Source organism: Pleurodeles waltl, chromosome 2_2 (assembly GCF_031143425.1).
Source record: "Pleurodeles waltl isolate 20211129_DDA chromosome 2_2, aPleWal1.hap1.20221129, whole genome shotgun sequence".
Classification (NCBI taxonomy): domain Eukaryota; kingdom Metazoa; phylum Chordata; class Amphibia; order Caudata; family Salamandridae; genus Pleurodeles; species Pleurodeles waltl.
In genome coordinates, this window is record NC_090439.1 from 1,146,169,755 (window position 1) to 1,146,186,824 (window position 17,070).

At 48.0% G+C, this 17,070-nt stretch overlaps 1 protein-coding gene across 1 annotated transcript in view; it reads left to right on the plus strand.

Annotated features, from left to right (window-relative positions):
- LOC138274879 (glutathione synthetase-like) overlaps positions 1-17,070 on the plus strand; it is a 169,481-nt gene that overhangs the window by 68,888 nt on the left and 83,523 nt on the right. Inside the window, exon 3 of the mRNA XM_069219022.1 lies at positions 2,086-2,161. Within this exon, the coding sequence (XP_069075123.1) occupies positions 2,086-2,161 (76 nt within the window). The remainder of the gene's footprint in view (positions 1-2,085; positions 2,162-17,070) is intronic.

Genomic DNA, 17,070 nt, shown 5'->3' on the forward strand with positions numbered 1-17,070 from the left:
CCAAAAGAGTCTTTTTTTTTTTCCTTTTGAGTTTACGGATCTATACAGATAGTCTGGTGTCTGTGTTGGGATATTGTTACATATTTTGGGAGCTGATGCTGACAAACCTTGCTCAAGTATTTTGAGTTTGTTTTTGTATTTCTTTTTAGGTTGAGGTTTTCTTTGCTTTTGGAGTCCTTCTAGCTTCCAGAATGTATGGGTTTTTGTGCCATGTCTTGTGGCATGGGATGGATGGCTTTATAAGTAGTGCATGCTGTTCTCAGAACACAGAAGTCTTCAATAGACAGCCAGCCTAAGGATGAGTGAAGCAAGGAGATCTGATCATATTGTAGTGTGTTAATGGTAGACATGCAGATGAGTTTAGGACTGCTTTCAGTGTGATTAGCCTGGTTTTGATATGTCCTGTGAGCAGAGCTGTTATCTAGTTAGTACCTGCTAAATCTACTGATATACTAGTTTTCTGACTTCTTGCTCTAACACCAGCAATAAATCTTCCTTTTTGTGGTTATTTGCCAAGCATTTGCTTTCTCTTTGGTGTTTGCTACCTAGACAGACTAGAGGTGGCGGTCCGACCACCACATTACAGGTTTGGCAGGCGAACCTGCCAACAGACTTCTGTCTCTGCCAGTATCCAAGATCCTGATGGGCTGACGGCGGTCCTGGTTGTAATTAGCCAGGATGGCACTGAACTCAGCGCCGCCCTGCTGATTACAATCTTCTTCTCCGCCAGCCTTTTCATGGTGGTTTCCCCACCTTGAAAAAGTTAGAGGAGAGCAAGTGCTGGAGCCCCCCTGCACAGCACCATCGGAATGTGCACTGTCTGCTTTGGAGACAGTGCACATTCCAAGGATGCTGGTGGGCCCCCTCTGTGCTATGAGATAGCACTCGGCTCCTTTAAGCGGCGGGAACGCTCTATTTAAGCATCGGAAAAGCTCTATTTCAAGGTTTCCACCTGTCAGCCAGGTAAGTCCAGAGGAAATGTTGTGATAGAGTGGGGGAGATGCTGCTGCCATGGCGGTGGCGTCCTCCCCTCAAGTTTGGCGGTCCCGCATTGGAACCGACAAGCTCGTAATTGGCCCCAAAGCTTTTTGCCATTTTTAGAGCAAAGTCTTTAATCATAGAAGTAGCTAGTGCCATTCGATTGAGGTGAGCAGGCACTCCTGATGTAAGAAAAACTGAGATGTAAATGTACTCTCCATTTACATACTATTTACCTACTAGAATGCAAATGATACTTATCCTCAGATCATCAGGTAGAATCCCATTTTGTAAAGTAGTCAGAAAGTCATTTTTTTACTAGGAGTCTTTTTATTGAAAATTTTCAAGACAAAATTAGAAAGAGCACAGCCTATAAATGCAACGAGGAGCGCCAGCATCAATCACTCCGTGTAACAGATAGGAAAAGGGGTTTGTACGAGGAGAGGCCAAGGGTGCGAATAGCCGAACCCCAGAGAGAGTCCTATGAAGGGTGCCTAGAGCATTAAAACAACATGGCAATACATAGGCGACATGCACAATCGAGAAAGTGATTTTTAATTCATCCTCAGGAACTAGGCAACAATCCCACCTTGTGAACTAATTGTGGAGTTATTTTCAAGTCATCAACAGATTATCAGGCCTTGTTTCTAGAGTTTGCTGATTACTTCAAGATACTTATGACATCTGATGACATGAAAATGACTTGTGAGGTAGTTATCCACTGTCTCTGGGATGGCTTCTAAAGTGATACTGGTTGACCTGAGTTGAACAGGATTTATTTTTCTTACCAGAACATCCTAGGTGGAGGGCTGCAGTGTTGAAAATCTCTCATTCTCTATGCAATTTTATAAAACATGCTTGGTTGACATTCTATTTTTTTGTCATATGATGTTGTATACTTTATTTTACTGACTGTGAAGCTACCCATTTCTTGCATCATGCACATGTGATGCCACTTTTTCTCTTGGTACAAATACGGGTGCACAGTTAGAATTATTTATTGTTGATCATTCTACTGTTTATACAATACAATGAGAAAAACTAGAAATCTTTTAATGAGGTACTATGCAAATATATAATAATATTCATGCATGTTTAATCTTTCAGTGCCGGGAAAGTGAATGATTTCATTGCTCAGTTTTTAAAAATCTACAAGCAAGTGCTGAAAGAAGGAATAGCTCAGGTGAGATGGAACTAAAGAATAATTTCAAACCTGAGGTTCACTGCTTAGATTCCCCATATTCCTTTTATGTTTTTACTGTTTATCTCCTTATTAACAAGTTAACTACTTCTTTATCTTCCAGGACTCATCTCTTTAGGAGGATCAGCAGTGAGGTAGCTCAAAGCAGAGCTTTTATCTTCTTTTTTGCCTTTTGTAATACATTACTTTCATTTACACATTTTGAGCTTTTATTTAAAGGGGTTATCCTGTGTGAAGAAAAAGCAGTTCTCTTTACTCAGTCCGGCAATTCTAACAATCACCAATATGTGTTCTAAAACATTTGATTGTTTGATGATGTCAGTGTGGAAAACCGGAACCCTGTTACAGTACCTCCCCACACACTTTTTGCCTGGTTTCTGAATGCAACTGGAACTGGAGTGCACTGGGAACCTGCTAACCAGGTCCCCAGTGCCAGTGTTCTTTCCCTAAAATTGCAAAGATACTGATAGAATTTGCAACACCTTTAGCTGCAACCATAGGACCCCTACAAATCTAATTAAATCTGACATGGTTGCTGGTGGGTCACAACCAGCCTGCCACCACCAGACAAGATTCTGGAACCCTGGGGTGAGAGCTCCTGCTCTCTGGGTCCCAGAACTGGGCCCTTCCTGGGTGGACGTGTCATACATCCCTCCTCAGGAATGTGCACTGCCCTGCTAGTGAGCTTCAAAGGCCTTACTGCCTTTGAAACTCGACCCCCAGGCCTGCTGCTAGCAGCAGACAGCAGCTCCTGTTGCAAATCCAAACTTTTGGTGGGAGCAGTGGCGGGAAAACACAAAAAGGACAGGAGGAGTGATCAGCCTCAGCTTTCACCACCCCTAAGGTGTTGCATGCGCAGTGATCCCCCCATTTCATTTTCCTACATCTTGCATGCTAGGAAAATAGCGAATTCAGGTATAAGGAAGTGACCTCTGCCCACAGGAAGTGGTCAATTAGTGGGTGTACCCACCCTATGGTAGATGACCCATTGGTCACTACTAAATACTCCCCTCAAATTCACTTTACTCAGTCCTGCAGTCGCGGCTGGCGGTGGGGCAAAGTGGTGGAGCGGGGAGTGAACATAACAGAAAAAAGAAAAAAAGAAACTAACCTCGATCCCCTCAGCATTGCCGCACCGCCGCTCTTCAGGTCTCTACTGCAGACAGGCACAAGCTCCCAGCCTGCCCTGTGGCCAATCCTGACTCTGCTCTCATGCTGCTGTGTTCGGATTGGCCCCAGCGCCCTGGCTTTGCGCTCTGGGAGCCTGTGCCTTCTGTCTTCAACCCGGCAACCAGCTCAGGTTGGAGACAGCTCAGTGCTCATGTGTGTTTGGCCATCCTGAGACGGCCGGCCAAACACACATGCGCACTGAGGGCCGTGCACACGACTCCCCCACCCTGCCTGTCATCCTGCATGGCCCCAACCCTATAAAAATAAAATTATAATACACATTGTTTATCATTGTTTCATTCTTAAAGTTTTGCCCCTGCTGCCGCTGGCAGGGGGGGACGCTCCCTGCCATAGCGGAGGAGCTGCCGATGATCTCTAACAATCACCAGTATGTGTTCTAGAATGTTTGATTGTTTGATGATGTCGGCTTCAGTTTTGAGACTATTGTGACATCATTCACGACATGGCCTTTGCTTTGTTATGGTTTGCAGAGGTCATATCCATTTACTTTATTTAAAATAAGCACATCGTTCAACGACTAGTGTCAGTCTACAAATAAACATTAGTTCTCCGAAATTCCATTTTTTTGTGACAGGTTTTCCAATTGAGGCAAATGCTTTACAATATATTGCTATCTGTAGGAACATAAAATTCACAAAGTGCAAACACAGACTCCTACATTTTTGTTAAATGAAACCCATTTGTGATATGAAATTTGAAAGGCTCATTCTTGGAGGGTGTTTTAGATTTGCCAGACATCATTTGATTACTATGTAAGCTTTATAATTCAGATATGAAACATCTGACGCTGTTTTTTTTTTCAGATTTGAAAATTCCTCAAGCCTTGATTGATTCTTTCTTAGGGACAATGTCTAATGGGGAAATAATCAGTTCCTCAAAAGATTTTTGGTTGAAGGATTTTGTCATTGTGCCTTCCAGTATCCCTTTGTTTAGCTTCACCCTCACAACCTTGCGCCTTTCTCTGGCTGATGACAAATATCCACCCCTTCTACTATTTTCTTGCCCTATTTAAGGTGTTCTGAAAGTCTCTCTGAAACCTAACACACCTCTAGCCTGTAAGTGGGACACTTTAGAGAATTAGGCCCTCATTATGAACATGGCGGTCTGGGCCACCATGCCCAGCCACCTGCATGGGAGTGCAGACCGCCATATAAAGAATGTGGCAGAACCGCCACTTGTGAAACGCTGCCACCACCAGGCTTCTGCCATCAGGCAGCCTGGCGGTGGTGGCGTTTCATATCCGACAGAGCAGCACTGCGAGCCACGCTGCCCACCGGATAATGAGTCAGGTTCCACCAGCCTTTCCCTGGCGGTGTAAGGCTGACGGAATGGGTGACTTGAGGCCCCCTGGGGGCCCCTACACTGCCCATGCACTTGGCATGGGCAGTGCAGGGGCCCCCATGCACAGCCCCGTCGAGCATTTCACTGCCCGATTTACGGGCAGTGACATGCGCGACGGGTGCTGCTGCACTGCTACATTGCCGCCAGCTCCATTTGGAGCCGGCATCAATGTTCAGGCCCTGCATTCAGCTGGGCCGGCTGGGGGAAACACTGTTTCTGCCTGCCGGCCCAGCTGAATGTTCTTTATGTGGCTGGCGGGGGTCTGTCGTGCTGGTGGTCTTCTGTTGACTGTCAGCACCGAACTCGCCTGTTTTCCCGCTGAGTTCATAATGAGGGCCTTGGGCCCTCATTATGAACATGGCGGAAAACACCTCTCCCACGGCGGTGGGGGTAACTACCGCCAACAAGCTGGTGGTGCAGACTGCCAAATAATGAACCACATGAGAAACAGCCAGCAGCCCATCCAACCACCACCATCTTGGAAGCCCTGCCGACGAAGGCAGAGTACTTCAACAGGCCGGCAGAAAGGCCCAACCCGACCACCATATAATGAACACAGTACCGCCATCAGTTCCGGGCGGGAACCACCCCCATGCAAAGCCTGGCAGAAATGAGGTACCTAAAGGGAAACACTCACCAGAGGCACACAGAACACGCTGACTCCAACATGGAGCGAGAGTTGGAAGTCATGCTAGTGCTTCTACTTTCCATATTCCTCCACGACTGTGACCTCCAACGTAGACGATGACGGTAAGTACCCCAGCCTAGCACACATAAGTAAGGAAAGGGCACAATTACACACCCACGACCCCACCGACACCGCAACGCACACCCAACCCCTTCCACCACCCCAGGCCATACACACCCTAACAAAAAGTACTTACCAGACACAAGCCAACAAATGCCTGGCCAATGCACATACCTGTGCACACCAGACCCCCACAGTGAAACGCTGCACCACGGCTCAATATAGCACTAACAGGTCTGCTGGGCAGCAAATTTTCATTTGCAACATAAAAACAATGTACAAAAGGCCATCGGCCAGTCCAAAGTCCTGTTAGGGTAAAGATAGCCCACACATGACTCCTAAGATGGAAAGGGAACTCCACTTAGAAGGGGCATCAATGGGGCAGCCAGATACCTCAAGTTTCAGGGGCCCGGGGGTGGAGGGGGTGTGGACGTCGGTTTGGAAGGGGGCCTTGGGCTTCGGTTTAGGAGGTGGAGGAGGAGGGGGCTTGGGCTTGCCCTTGGAAGGAGGAGGAGTGGGACTGGACCGGGGGTGGCAGAGGGACCAGGGGTTACAACGGGCCTTCTTCCTTCCTGGGGAAGGGGCACGAGGATGGGGATGGGAAGGGCGGACTGAGGAGGACTTTGAAGTGGAAGGAGTGGACTTGGTGAGGGCAAGGGAATGTTTAGGGTCAAGACGGGGTGGGCCAGTGGGTCCAAACAGGTCAACACGGGAGAGGAAAAGCTTTTTAGGTGCAGTAGGAGGGGTTTGAGAGACAGGTTTGGGAGTGGAGGTTGAGGGAGTGGTGGTACGTGGTGTAGGAGTGCTGGACATGGCTGCAGGTGCCTGTTTAGTATGCTCATGTTTGGTGGATGTGTGTGGAGTGGATGAGTGTGAGCGTGTCTGTGTTTTCGGAGGAGGGTGGGTGTACACAGTGGGAGAAGACAGGCTGCCAGTTTATATAGATGTTGTGTGGGTGTCTGCAGGTCTGGTGAGTGTGGTGCAAGTGTCTGTGAATGTAGTCATGGTGAGTGCAGGTGTGGTGTCTGGGGTGCATGACTGGATGTCAGCTGTTGTGGTGACTGCAAGAATGGGGGCAGCAGCAGTGACTGAGGGTGCAGTGCATGTAGGTGTGGTGCATAGTGAGGTGACAGACAGGGAGGAGAGGGAGGCTGACATAGTGGGGGGGTGGATGTTGGTGTGTCTGCATTGGTGTGTTGGGTGTGTGCCTGCATGTGGTGGGACATGTGGTGCTTGTGTTTCTCTGTGTGCTTCTTGGGTGTTGATTTGGGTGCATGGCTGTCTAGATGTGTGCTTGGGATGGGTGAAGGGAGTGGGGTGCTGGAAGGGGCAGAGGTATTGGGAGGGGGGACGGAAAGACCAGGGACACTGGCTGCTGTCAAAGAGGAGGCCAGTGCCTGAAAAAATCTCTGGAGGCCCTGGATGGCATTCACGTTGGTTGTCTGCCCTACAGAGATGCTTCTCAGGAGGTCAATAGCCTCCTCCGTGAGGGCAGCAGGGCCGACTGGGGCAGGAGATGAGGTGCCTGGGGCGAAGGAGACGCCCACCCTCCTGGGTGAGCGGGCACGGGCAACTAGGTGGGGAGCTACTGGGAGGTCGGTGATGATATGGGGGTGGCGTAAGATGGCAAAGAATGGGTGGGCCCACTAGTGTCTGCCCCCAGCAGGGAGCTGCCATCGGAGGAGGTTTCGGAGTCACTACCTCCAGTGGTAGTTGCCTCCCCGTGGTACTCCCCTCGCCCTCCAACCCACTGGTCCCCTTGGCGTCAGTCGACTCTGCGTCCTGGGAGCCATGGGCTGCAGCATCCCCATCCCTCGTCAGATGATGCTAAAGCACACAAGGACACAAGAGTACAGAGGGAAGAGAAAGAAAGAAGTATGTCAAATTGAGATCATACATACCTGTTGGCACACATACACCCCCACCCATCTCACGCACTAACCCCCTCCAGACAGAATAAATCACCTGAATGTGCCCCTGACTGCTAGGTAAGATCCCACATCAGGCTACATTCCCATCCTGGCCCTCTACTCTGATGCACTTTGCAATGGGAAACAATGATAGACAATGCCAAGATAACACACCTACAAGTCCATGATACTACATGCAAAACAATGGCCCAAACAGGGGACTCCTCAGAGGGCTACAGACCCTGCCATCACTACCTAAGGCACTATCCCACAGACGTAGAGGGGGGCAGGACTGCTGTGACACACCTGTCTATGGGCCTGCCACTACTATGCATGCATCCCTTAGCACCTAACTACATTCATAATAGTAGCATACCAACAGTGTTGGTATCACCCCCTTGTGGCTGCTGTGCTGCCCTCAAGCGCCCATCCACATCCGGATAGGCCACCGCCAGAATGCGGGCCATTAGGTGGGGGTCAGGGTCCGACGGACACCCCTCACTCGTTGGGAGGCCATCACCAGCTGGGCTTCAACGGTCTTCTTGGCCCAGCGCTTCAGGTCCTCTCACTGCTTCCTGCAGTGGGCGCTCCGCCAGTTGTAGACTCCCGGGGTCCACACTTCCTTGGCGATGGCTTGCCACAATCCTCTCTTCTGATGGGCGCTGACCTGCATGGGACAAACAGAGTAAAGAAACAGACGTGTGGGTGCCCCATACACAAATACCATGCCAGTTCAACCTCACATGGGCCATGGAGACACACATATTGACAATAGCCAGGACAACAACTGTCAGACACATTACAGGTAAGCATCCACACAGCCAAGCAAAATGCCTACAGGCATCCAACACATTCTCACACATTCATGGAGGTCAAATAGCAACTTACATGAGCCTCAGGTCGCCCATACAGCTTTGCATACAGGGGTAGGAACCCGTCCACCAGCTTCTGCAGCTCATCCGCAGTGAAGGCCGGGGCCCTTTCCCCTGTCACACGTGCCAAGTGGCAAGGGCATTGCAAAATGGCGGTATTTGCTGTGGAGGTGTGCACCGTTACAGCCGGCGTTGATCGTGATAGGCCCTGCTTCCCCATAGAAGCCAATGTTAACCAATGAAGAGGTGCACGGCGGTGAACACCACCTACCGCCATGACGACTAACGCCAGCAGAATGAAGTCACTTCCTACATTACACTACCTGTAGGGCAGGGGCTGACATTTTACATAGACAAGGTCTTCATAGTCTGTCCCGGCTCCTAATCCATGGCTCCATTCCCTCTCACCTTCGTCATGTACTGTCATGATTAGTAGTCCTCCTCATTGATTCATGCTGGGAAGTGTGTGTACACTGTCATGCCATAATAGCTATGACACCTCACCACACATTAGCCTGACAGGATTAACTCGTTGTTTGTGTCTGTGTGAGGTACAATTGTGTTGCATGTTAAACATGAATTGTGTTACCATGTGATGCAAGTGTATGTCACTCCTCAATGTGTCTCTCTTCCTCCACCATAGGTACAGACCCATGTGGCGAGGGAGGCCCCATCTGTTTACAGACCCCTGGTTGATCTGGCCACCATGGAGGAACGTCACATCATCCTAAATTACCGCCTGAATCGGACAACAATCCTTGAACTCTGTGCAGAGATGGATCCTGTTCTGGTGCCAGCCAATAGAAATCCCCATGGCATCCCTACAACTGTGCAGGTACTATCTGTGCTACATTTTCTGGCCACAGGCTCATTCCAAGGGACAGTGGGCCTGGCAGCTGGGGGTATCACAGCCAATGTTCAGCCACATCCTGTCAAATTTCCTGATGCATTTGTGCAACACCTGCAAAGTTATGTCCTGTTTCCCCAAAGGGCTGATACCGCTAGCATCAAATCTGGATTTTGTACTTTTGCAAATATTCCCCATGTGATAGGTGCCATTGATGGTACCCACATAGCCCTCATAACCCCAAGAGTGAATGAACAGGTGTTCAGGAATCGGAAAAACTTCCACTCCATGAACGCCCATTTGATGTGTACTGCTGATCAGTACATATCACATGTCAATGCAAGGTTCCCAGGATCAGTCCATGATTTCTTTGTCCTGAGAAACAGCAGTGTGCCACACATGATGGGACAACTACAGGAGGACAGAGCTTGGCTCATAGGTGAGGGTGTATTACACTGTATTAGTGACATACCTGCAAGGCAGGATATATGCAAGTAGGAAGGATGTGTATTAACCCTCTTTCGCCCACTTTTTCAGGGGATTCTGGCTACCCAAACATGCAATGGCTCCTGACACCTGTGAGAAATCCCAGGACAGATGCAGAAATCCATTATAATGAGGCACATGGTTGCACTAGGAGGGTCAACAAACCATACGACTCCTGAAGGCAATATTTTGTTGCCTCCATCTGTCTGGAGGGTCCCTGTTCAAAGTCCCTGATAAGGTGTGTTAGATAGTGGTGGCCTGCTGCATGCTGCACAACTTAGCTATGAGGAAATCTATCCCACTACTGGATGAGGAGGATGCTGTCCAACCACCCCTGCCATCTCAGAGGATGGATGAGAGTGATGGAGAAGAAGAGGGGGAGGACATCAATTCCAGGACCCAGCTAATCCAGCTAAACTTCCAGTGACTCTCAGGTACACTTCCTATAATGCAAATGGGTTCACTGCATTGTTTCAGGGTGACTTATGTACAAACAGCTGTGGTGTCCCTTACAAGTGATGTGGCAACTTAATGAATGATGTAGCAGATGTGGGTTACAGCAATGAAATGTACTGTGTGACATACTTCAAACACTACAGTCTGTCAGACCCCCTGATGCAATGAAAGCTGCATTATGATGGTAATGGGCGAATACATACACATTGACATTTGATTATTCAAATTAAATGAGGACAGATGTTTTGTGTGTACAAGTGTATTTATTTGAAGGTAAAACATGCATGAATGATGGGACAGTGGTAGGGAGTGGGCACATGGTGAACAATCTACTCAGGTACTTTTCCACAGCTGTTGGTTGCACAGGGGCATAGTCCATGGGGCCATTGGAAGATGGTAAAGTGGCAGTGGCATGTCAACAAGGTAGCTCAGTGGCACACAAGGGAGACAGTTCAGGGCACAGTCACTTCCTGGCGGTGGGCTTGGTCTTGGCAGGTGTTCTACCAGGATGTCTGGGTCTAAGGACACGTTTGCGAGGAGGTAGTTGGACTGCAGGGAAAGTGGTGTTGGTGTCCTGTGAGTCCTCTGGCAGTGCTACCAGTCCAGTAGCTGCTGCAGATGTGGATGGCAGGGCATTGTCCTGGCTAGTGGAAGGGGCCTGCAGGTGGGTGGAGGACTCAGGCTGGCTGTTATGCTGTCGCTGCAGCAGCCCTGCAATGTATACCATGGTAACATTGAGCTGTTTCCATTGCTCCAAGGCCTCCTGGTGGTTTGCTACCTGCAGCCTCTGATTATCCTCCAAGTTGGCCAGGATCTGACTCATCCTGTCCTGGGAATGGTGGTATGCTCCTAGGACCTCAGCAATGACCTCCGGCGCACCAACATCCCTCCTTGAGCCACCCCCCTGGGCCACTGCTCCCCTCCCACTGACCCTATTCCCCTGTGTCTGTGTCCCCTGCACAGGTCTGGCAGTCCCACTTGCACTGGGCCCTTGATCATCTTGCCTGGTGGTGGGTGAAGACTCAGGGCTCTGTACTTGTGGGCAGCCAGTCTGTGGCCTGGAGACACTGGTGTGGGGGCATTGAACCAGAGCTGATGGTGGTGGCTGAGTGGGAGGGGTGTCAGTGGTGTCCTGGGTGGGGCTTCTGGAGGGTGAGTGTCCAGGGCTGTGGTATGGGCCAGGGACTTCCTCTGTGTCCAGACATCCCTCTGCACTCTCCTCGGTGGGGCCTTCTTCTTCATGTGGAGGACTGGCACTCCTTGATGACTCCGTCCGGCTGGCATGGTTGGTGGTGCCTGTGTGTGAGTGAATAGAGATGTGGGTTTCCTGCAATTTCTTGTCAATTGCAGCACTGGTCAGCAGTGATTGGTGGCTGGATTCCCATGTGGTGGCATGCAGGGTCCCTTGGTGTTCATTTTGGGGCATCTATTGAGGGGGGGTGCATTGTGGGTGTTGTAGTGCTTCTGACTGACATGCATGGGTTGGTGACTGTGCAGAGGGGGCTGGATGGTGATCTGTGGGGGGGTTGTGTGCATGCAGGGGACATGGGTAGGAGTCTGTGGGTGTTGTAGGTAGGGGATGGGGGCATTGTGGTTGTGAGAGGGATGGGATGCATTACAGTTGTGGTGACTGTTAGGGTATTGTAGTTGACTTACCCAAGTCCAGTCCTCCAGGGAGTCCAGTGAGGCCCTCCGGGTGCAGGATAGCCAAGACCCTCTCCTCCCAGTCGGTGTATTCAGAGGGAGGAGGTGGGGGACCACTGCCAGTCTTCTGTATGGCGATGTTGTGTTGTGATGCCATGGAACCCACCTTCCCCCCCAGGTCGTTCCATCTCTCTCTAATGTCTTCCCTTGTGCGTGGATGGCTTCCCACTGCGTTGACCTTGTTGACAATCCTCTGCCATAGCTCCATCTTCCTGGCCCATGGCGTCTGCTGCACCTGTGGCCCGAATAGCTGTGGCTCGACCCTGAGTATTTAATTTACCATGGTCCTCAGCTCCCTGTCGGTGAAGCAGGGGTGCCATGGTGTGTGTTGTGGGTGCTGTGCTGTATGTGACTTGTGTGGTTGTTGTTTGTGTGTATGTGTTGTGGTGTCGAGTTCTGTGGTGCTGTTGGTGTTGCAAAGGATTGTGGGTTGTGTATGAGTATGTTTTATAGTGGTGTGGATGTGTGTCAGATGTGTGGGTTTCAAATTTGCCAATGTGTGCTTCTGTTGTTGCCGGTTCCCATTTCTGACCGCGGCAGTCATTACCGTCAGTGGCTGTTGGGCATCCACTTTCCGCTGCGCTGATTTGTGTATCATTATTTGGTGGGTGGGGGTTTGTAGGAATGGTGATGGCTGGATGCTATGTGGTGCCTTTCCACCATCGTTGCCCCTGGCGGCGAGTGGAGGTTTCCATTTTTTTGGCAGTGTGTGTGTTTTGCCATCATTATTCGGTGGTGTGCAGTGCACCAGCACTGGCGGTCTTTGGTTCACCGTCAGCACGGCGGTTGGATGTTCATAATGAGGGCCTTAATCACTGTGGACGATCCTTTGAATCGCTAAAACATTGAAGCATTCATGCCCAGATATGCAGGGTTGATTCCTTCAAAAGCCAATGCAAATATCCAACACATGCTCCCCACGCATGATGTTGATTTAGACTGTGTCTCACTATACCACAAGTGGGGCAACTCTGAAAAGATTTCACGAAAGCTGGTATCAGACAACCACCAACATTGTTTCTAACCGACAGTGGTCTAGCTGACTCCATCCATTGTAACCATAAAAACCTATTTGTTTCCTTCCACAAATTACAGATTTACCTCCCCTTCTTGGGATCTGATTTCAGCATCATAGTGTAACCAAGCCAAGCTACTAAAATTCACCCACACCTCTTTGCTATCCCCCATCTGCCTGACCATTGGTATGTTTCTGTGTGGTGAGTTCTCACACTTTCAGGCATCCCCAATTATCAATATTAACATCTTACGTAACTCCAGAGGGGATGTTTGGGGTGTTACCCCCCTAAAAAAGTTATTCTGTACTAAATAGTTGGGTAGGAGTGTTTTAAGTCGGGTAATGGAAAGTGCCTGTCGGAATTCACCTGTGATTTTTACATGCCCACACTAACAAACAAACACACACTCTCCCTCCTATATGTTTTGGAGACCCTAAAAAATGTTGATTAGTTTAATTTTTTTTATTTTTTATATACCTTTAGCAATCTGCACTTTTCCCTCTTTCTACTGCAGGTAACACCCCTTCATGTGCTGCTTCTCAAATAATGTGTTTTAACAGGATGTCCCGGCATTATTGTTGGGAAATCTGAAGATCAGCCCCCGCCCTCCTCCCCAATTATACTGACCAAGCTAGGCCCCTGTGCGCCTCCCTGCACTAAAATTATCCCCATCAAATTGACCCCCCAAGTATCTAGTCCATGTGGCCTACTTATGTTCCTTCCATTTTTATGTCCGAAGTACTTTGTGAACATTTCTAGTTTCTCTATTCATATTCATATGTCAGCAAAAATGATTTCAAGAAGGTACCCAGTTTAGATGTTTGAGGTTGGCTTTCCTGATTCTTAAAGTGGCTGTTCTCTGAAATATTGGTATAAAACATACTATAACTCTGCAAGACTGTTCTTTGTCAGTGACAGTTGTTTCAAGGCCATGTGGTGTAGTCATATAACACATCCGAAGCTGAAGGGTTTAAGCATAGCTATGATGTCCTCACTAAACAAGACATAACTTATATTGCAGGATATATGTGCAAGTAGACTTGATTTATGCTAAGTGCAACATGTTATGTATTTTAGGAATACTATTTTAAACTTGGGGCATAAGGGAAACTGTTAAAATATTATTCCTGTGAGCATTAATTGTTGACGAATAACATTTACAATACAACCTGTTAAATGTGCATTTTTTCTCATAAAAAGCAATCTTGTTTACAAAGTGCTTCCGCTTCCTGCTTGTCAGTCTGTGTAAAGTGTCAAAATAGCCAGTTAACACAGGAGAAAGAGCAGCATAGTTTGACTTGTGTGTGAAGCTCTTTTCCTTGTTGCATAAATTAGTCACCGCTGCAGCACAGTGTCTCCCAGCATTACCAGCATCACCCCTGGAATGATACTGAAGAGAGTGCATGCATCTCACTCGAGGTGGCCTGAGCATCTCTGAAGGGAGTTTGTGAGCTGTCAGGACACTGCTACCAGGCCTTTGGAGCTCTCTGTCAATTAGCCAGTCCTTCTAACAATGCTTGGCATCACCCCTAGAATCAAAGGATACTACTGCAAGACCACTGAATTGTCAAGTCCCTCTAACCTTCAGGGGGTACCAAGGTCAAACACATAAGTGTGGCTCCTAATGGTTGTTTGTGGGTTAAAATATTTTTTTTAGCTATCACCCATGACTCTCGTTGTACTATGACTCTCTAAGTAGTGTTATATCTTACGAAAGAAAAAAAGACAATTTCAGTCAAACATAAATGCTTAGTAAGTTTATGGTTGCTGTCATTGTGATACCTCTGGATAAGAGACTGTTGGTACTTTATATCATCTTAAGATCCTAAATTACTCTTACACACTCACATGGGCTGGCTTTGAGGATCCATCACTGAAGAGCAGCACAACTGCAGCCTCCAAATTGTTTAAGAGCAGTAGGGTTGTTGCCAGTGCTAAGTGTGCCCAGTTCTTGCAGTGCACACACATGTGGGATCAAATGTGCCAGTTTTAAGGATTGGTGTTTGGATCCAGCGCTAGTCCTGGTGTGGGGACCCATTCACCAGCTCTTAAGCAGGTAATGAGGGCGCAAATACAATCCGTGGTGTTGAATGTTCACTACTCTTATGGCCCTTGTACTGTAAGACATTTTGGGTGGGGTCCAGGCAGTAGTGTGAGTTGTTGGTGGTGTTGTACCACTAGCACCAATGATGCTTGTGACAGTTCTAGTGACATAAACACCACAAGGAACTGTAGCAAGGTGCCAATGTGTGGCCATCCAGGTTCTTGGGATAAAGTCAGCACAAAATGGATGTTTAGAGAGTTAGGATGGGTGGTTTTCAGCATAAGCACACCACCAGACTGCTGTTTAGGGAAGACAGACATGTTGCAGAGTCATCGGTGTCTTAAATGTGCACCTGGTCAAGGGTTTAGTCAATACAATTGTCAGGTTGACAGGGCAATGGTTACCGCCAGTCCTGGTAGATTGTGCAGGTCTAAGGACCTCACAACAACTATTGGCTGATTCAAGGCAGGTCCTCTGCATGGGAGACAGTCTACCTCTGTCATGGCTCAGGTTACAGGAGCATCTTTTCATTGGTCCACACTGGTTCAGGGAGGCACTGAAGGTAAACTACCTGAGCAGATGAAAAGGTGAATTGTAAGTTAAGCAAAAGTACCACCTTACAGATACAGAGACAGTTGGGTTCAAGCCAATTTATCACTCAGATGTACAGCTGTCCACGAAATTTTGGAAGTTTTCCTCATTCCTTATGTTGCTGAAGGTGTTTGACAATTCACTTGAAATCCGCCACACCACTCACGCCACGGGCTGGCATGTTGGAACTCTGACCACAGTCTAATTGCGGGCAGGTGTTTAGAGTAACTCAGTTCTACGATTTCCAGGTACCATCTTTGTCCCCAGTCAAACATTATAAAGTGTCTAATTGATTCTGAGGAGAACAGTAAGCTCTTTCTTTTAGAGAGTGGGGTGTAAAGGTACATTTGCAAGTTCAGTGAAGATAACATAATGTATGTTTTCGATTCTGGATCAATCTTTGAAATTAATATTGTTTCCTTAGACAAAGCTTTTAAATGAACATTAGGAAAGCCTCAGTCCCAAAAATGATTCCCCTGCACAGTGCTAAGTGCGCATGGCAGGGACTCAGCCTGTTCATTCTGCTTCATGGTGCAATTAGTGTTTCATTGGGGATGGATCTTAGGTCCCAGGTGGCACTTCCCAGAATACCACCCAAGCACATCTAAAACAGCAACAGTCTCAGATGAGAAGCTTTCACCTCCAAAGATTCCTCAACCAACCACAATTCTGTCTCCCAGGCTTAGATAGTTGTTGGAGAAAACAAAGCACACTTCTTTAAGTCATACATTGCAGTCAGCAAGAGCATGTCCCATTTTAGCGCATGGGAGCTATCTACATATTTGGATGTCTGTCCTTCTCAGTTTTTGTGGTAATGATTTTGTTCTTTGCCGAGTCAGTCAGCCCTGCATAGGCTGAAAGGTAGGGGTGGCAGCACATACCCTGCTGCAGCCCCTGGTTTAATAGGATGTGATCAGAAATGTGGCCTCCTAGTGCCAACTTTACTTGTAACGAAAATCCCTTCGCTGAGTCACCACCAACACCCAAAGTGAGGATCATTTGATGAATCAAGATAACCTGTGATGGTCACACTAGCATGGAAGAAGTCAGCTCTTGCTCCCAATCAGCTTGGCTTCCATGTCCAGGGTCACATCAGGAGGGTTGAAGTACCTCTATCCACTCTCTCTCTTTCTCAGACACACCAAACTGTGATCCTGGGCTTGTATAGCTCCCTCTCGTGTTCGGGGAGTTGTGCCACAGTGAGCGGCAGTGTGAGACTGTGTGTGATCGATTGGTGGTTTTCATAAGGTACAGCTGGGAAGGGCAGGTGTTTCTTCGCCTCTTCACTTCAGTTTGCCAATGTAAGTTCTTAAAATAGGGTTTGCTTTCTGAATTGCTGTTAAGTGTGTTTACATGTGGCAGTAACGTGTGTGTGTGTTTGTGTGTGTGTGAAAGGTATCTATTGTGCCTTTTTGAATGGATTAATTGCCATGTGCAACGTAAAAATCTGCACAATTTGGTTAGGTTGAGCTACTGCATGGGGTCCTGAATGGGTCTGTGTGAATTGCCATTTCACGTATGCAGGGGTTATTCACTTAATGTGTTCTGCTGCAACGTCGAAGATGGCTTTGTGAATCTGCCCTACATTTTTTAACAATCTTTTTTACCACTTTAATTACAACCACTTTTTTGTGTTCGAGTTTTTTGCAAGTTTTTTTTACATTTAATACCTAGTTAGTATCCGT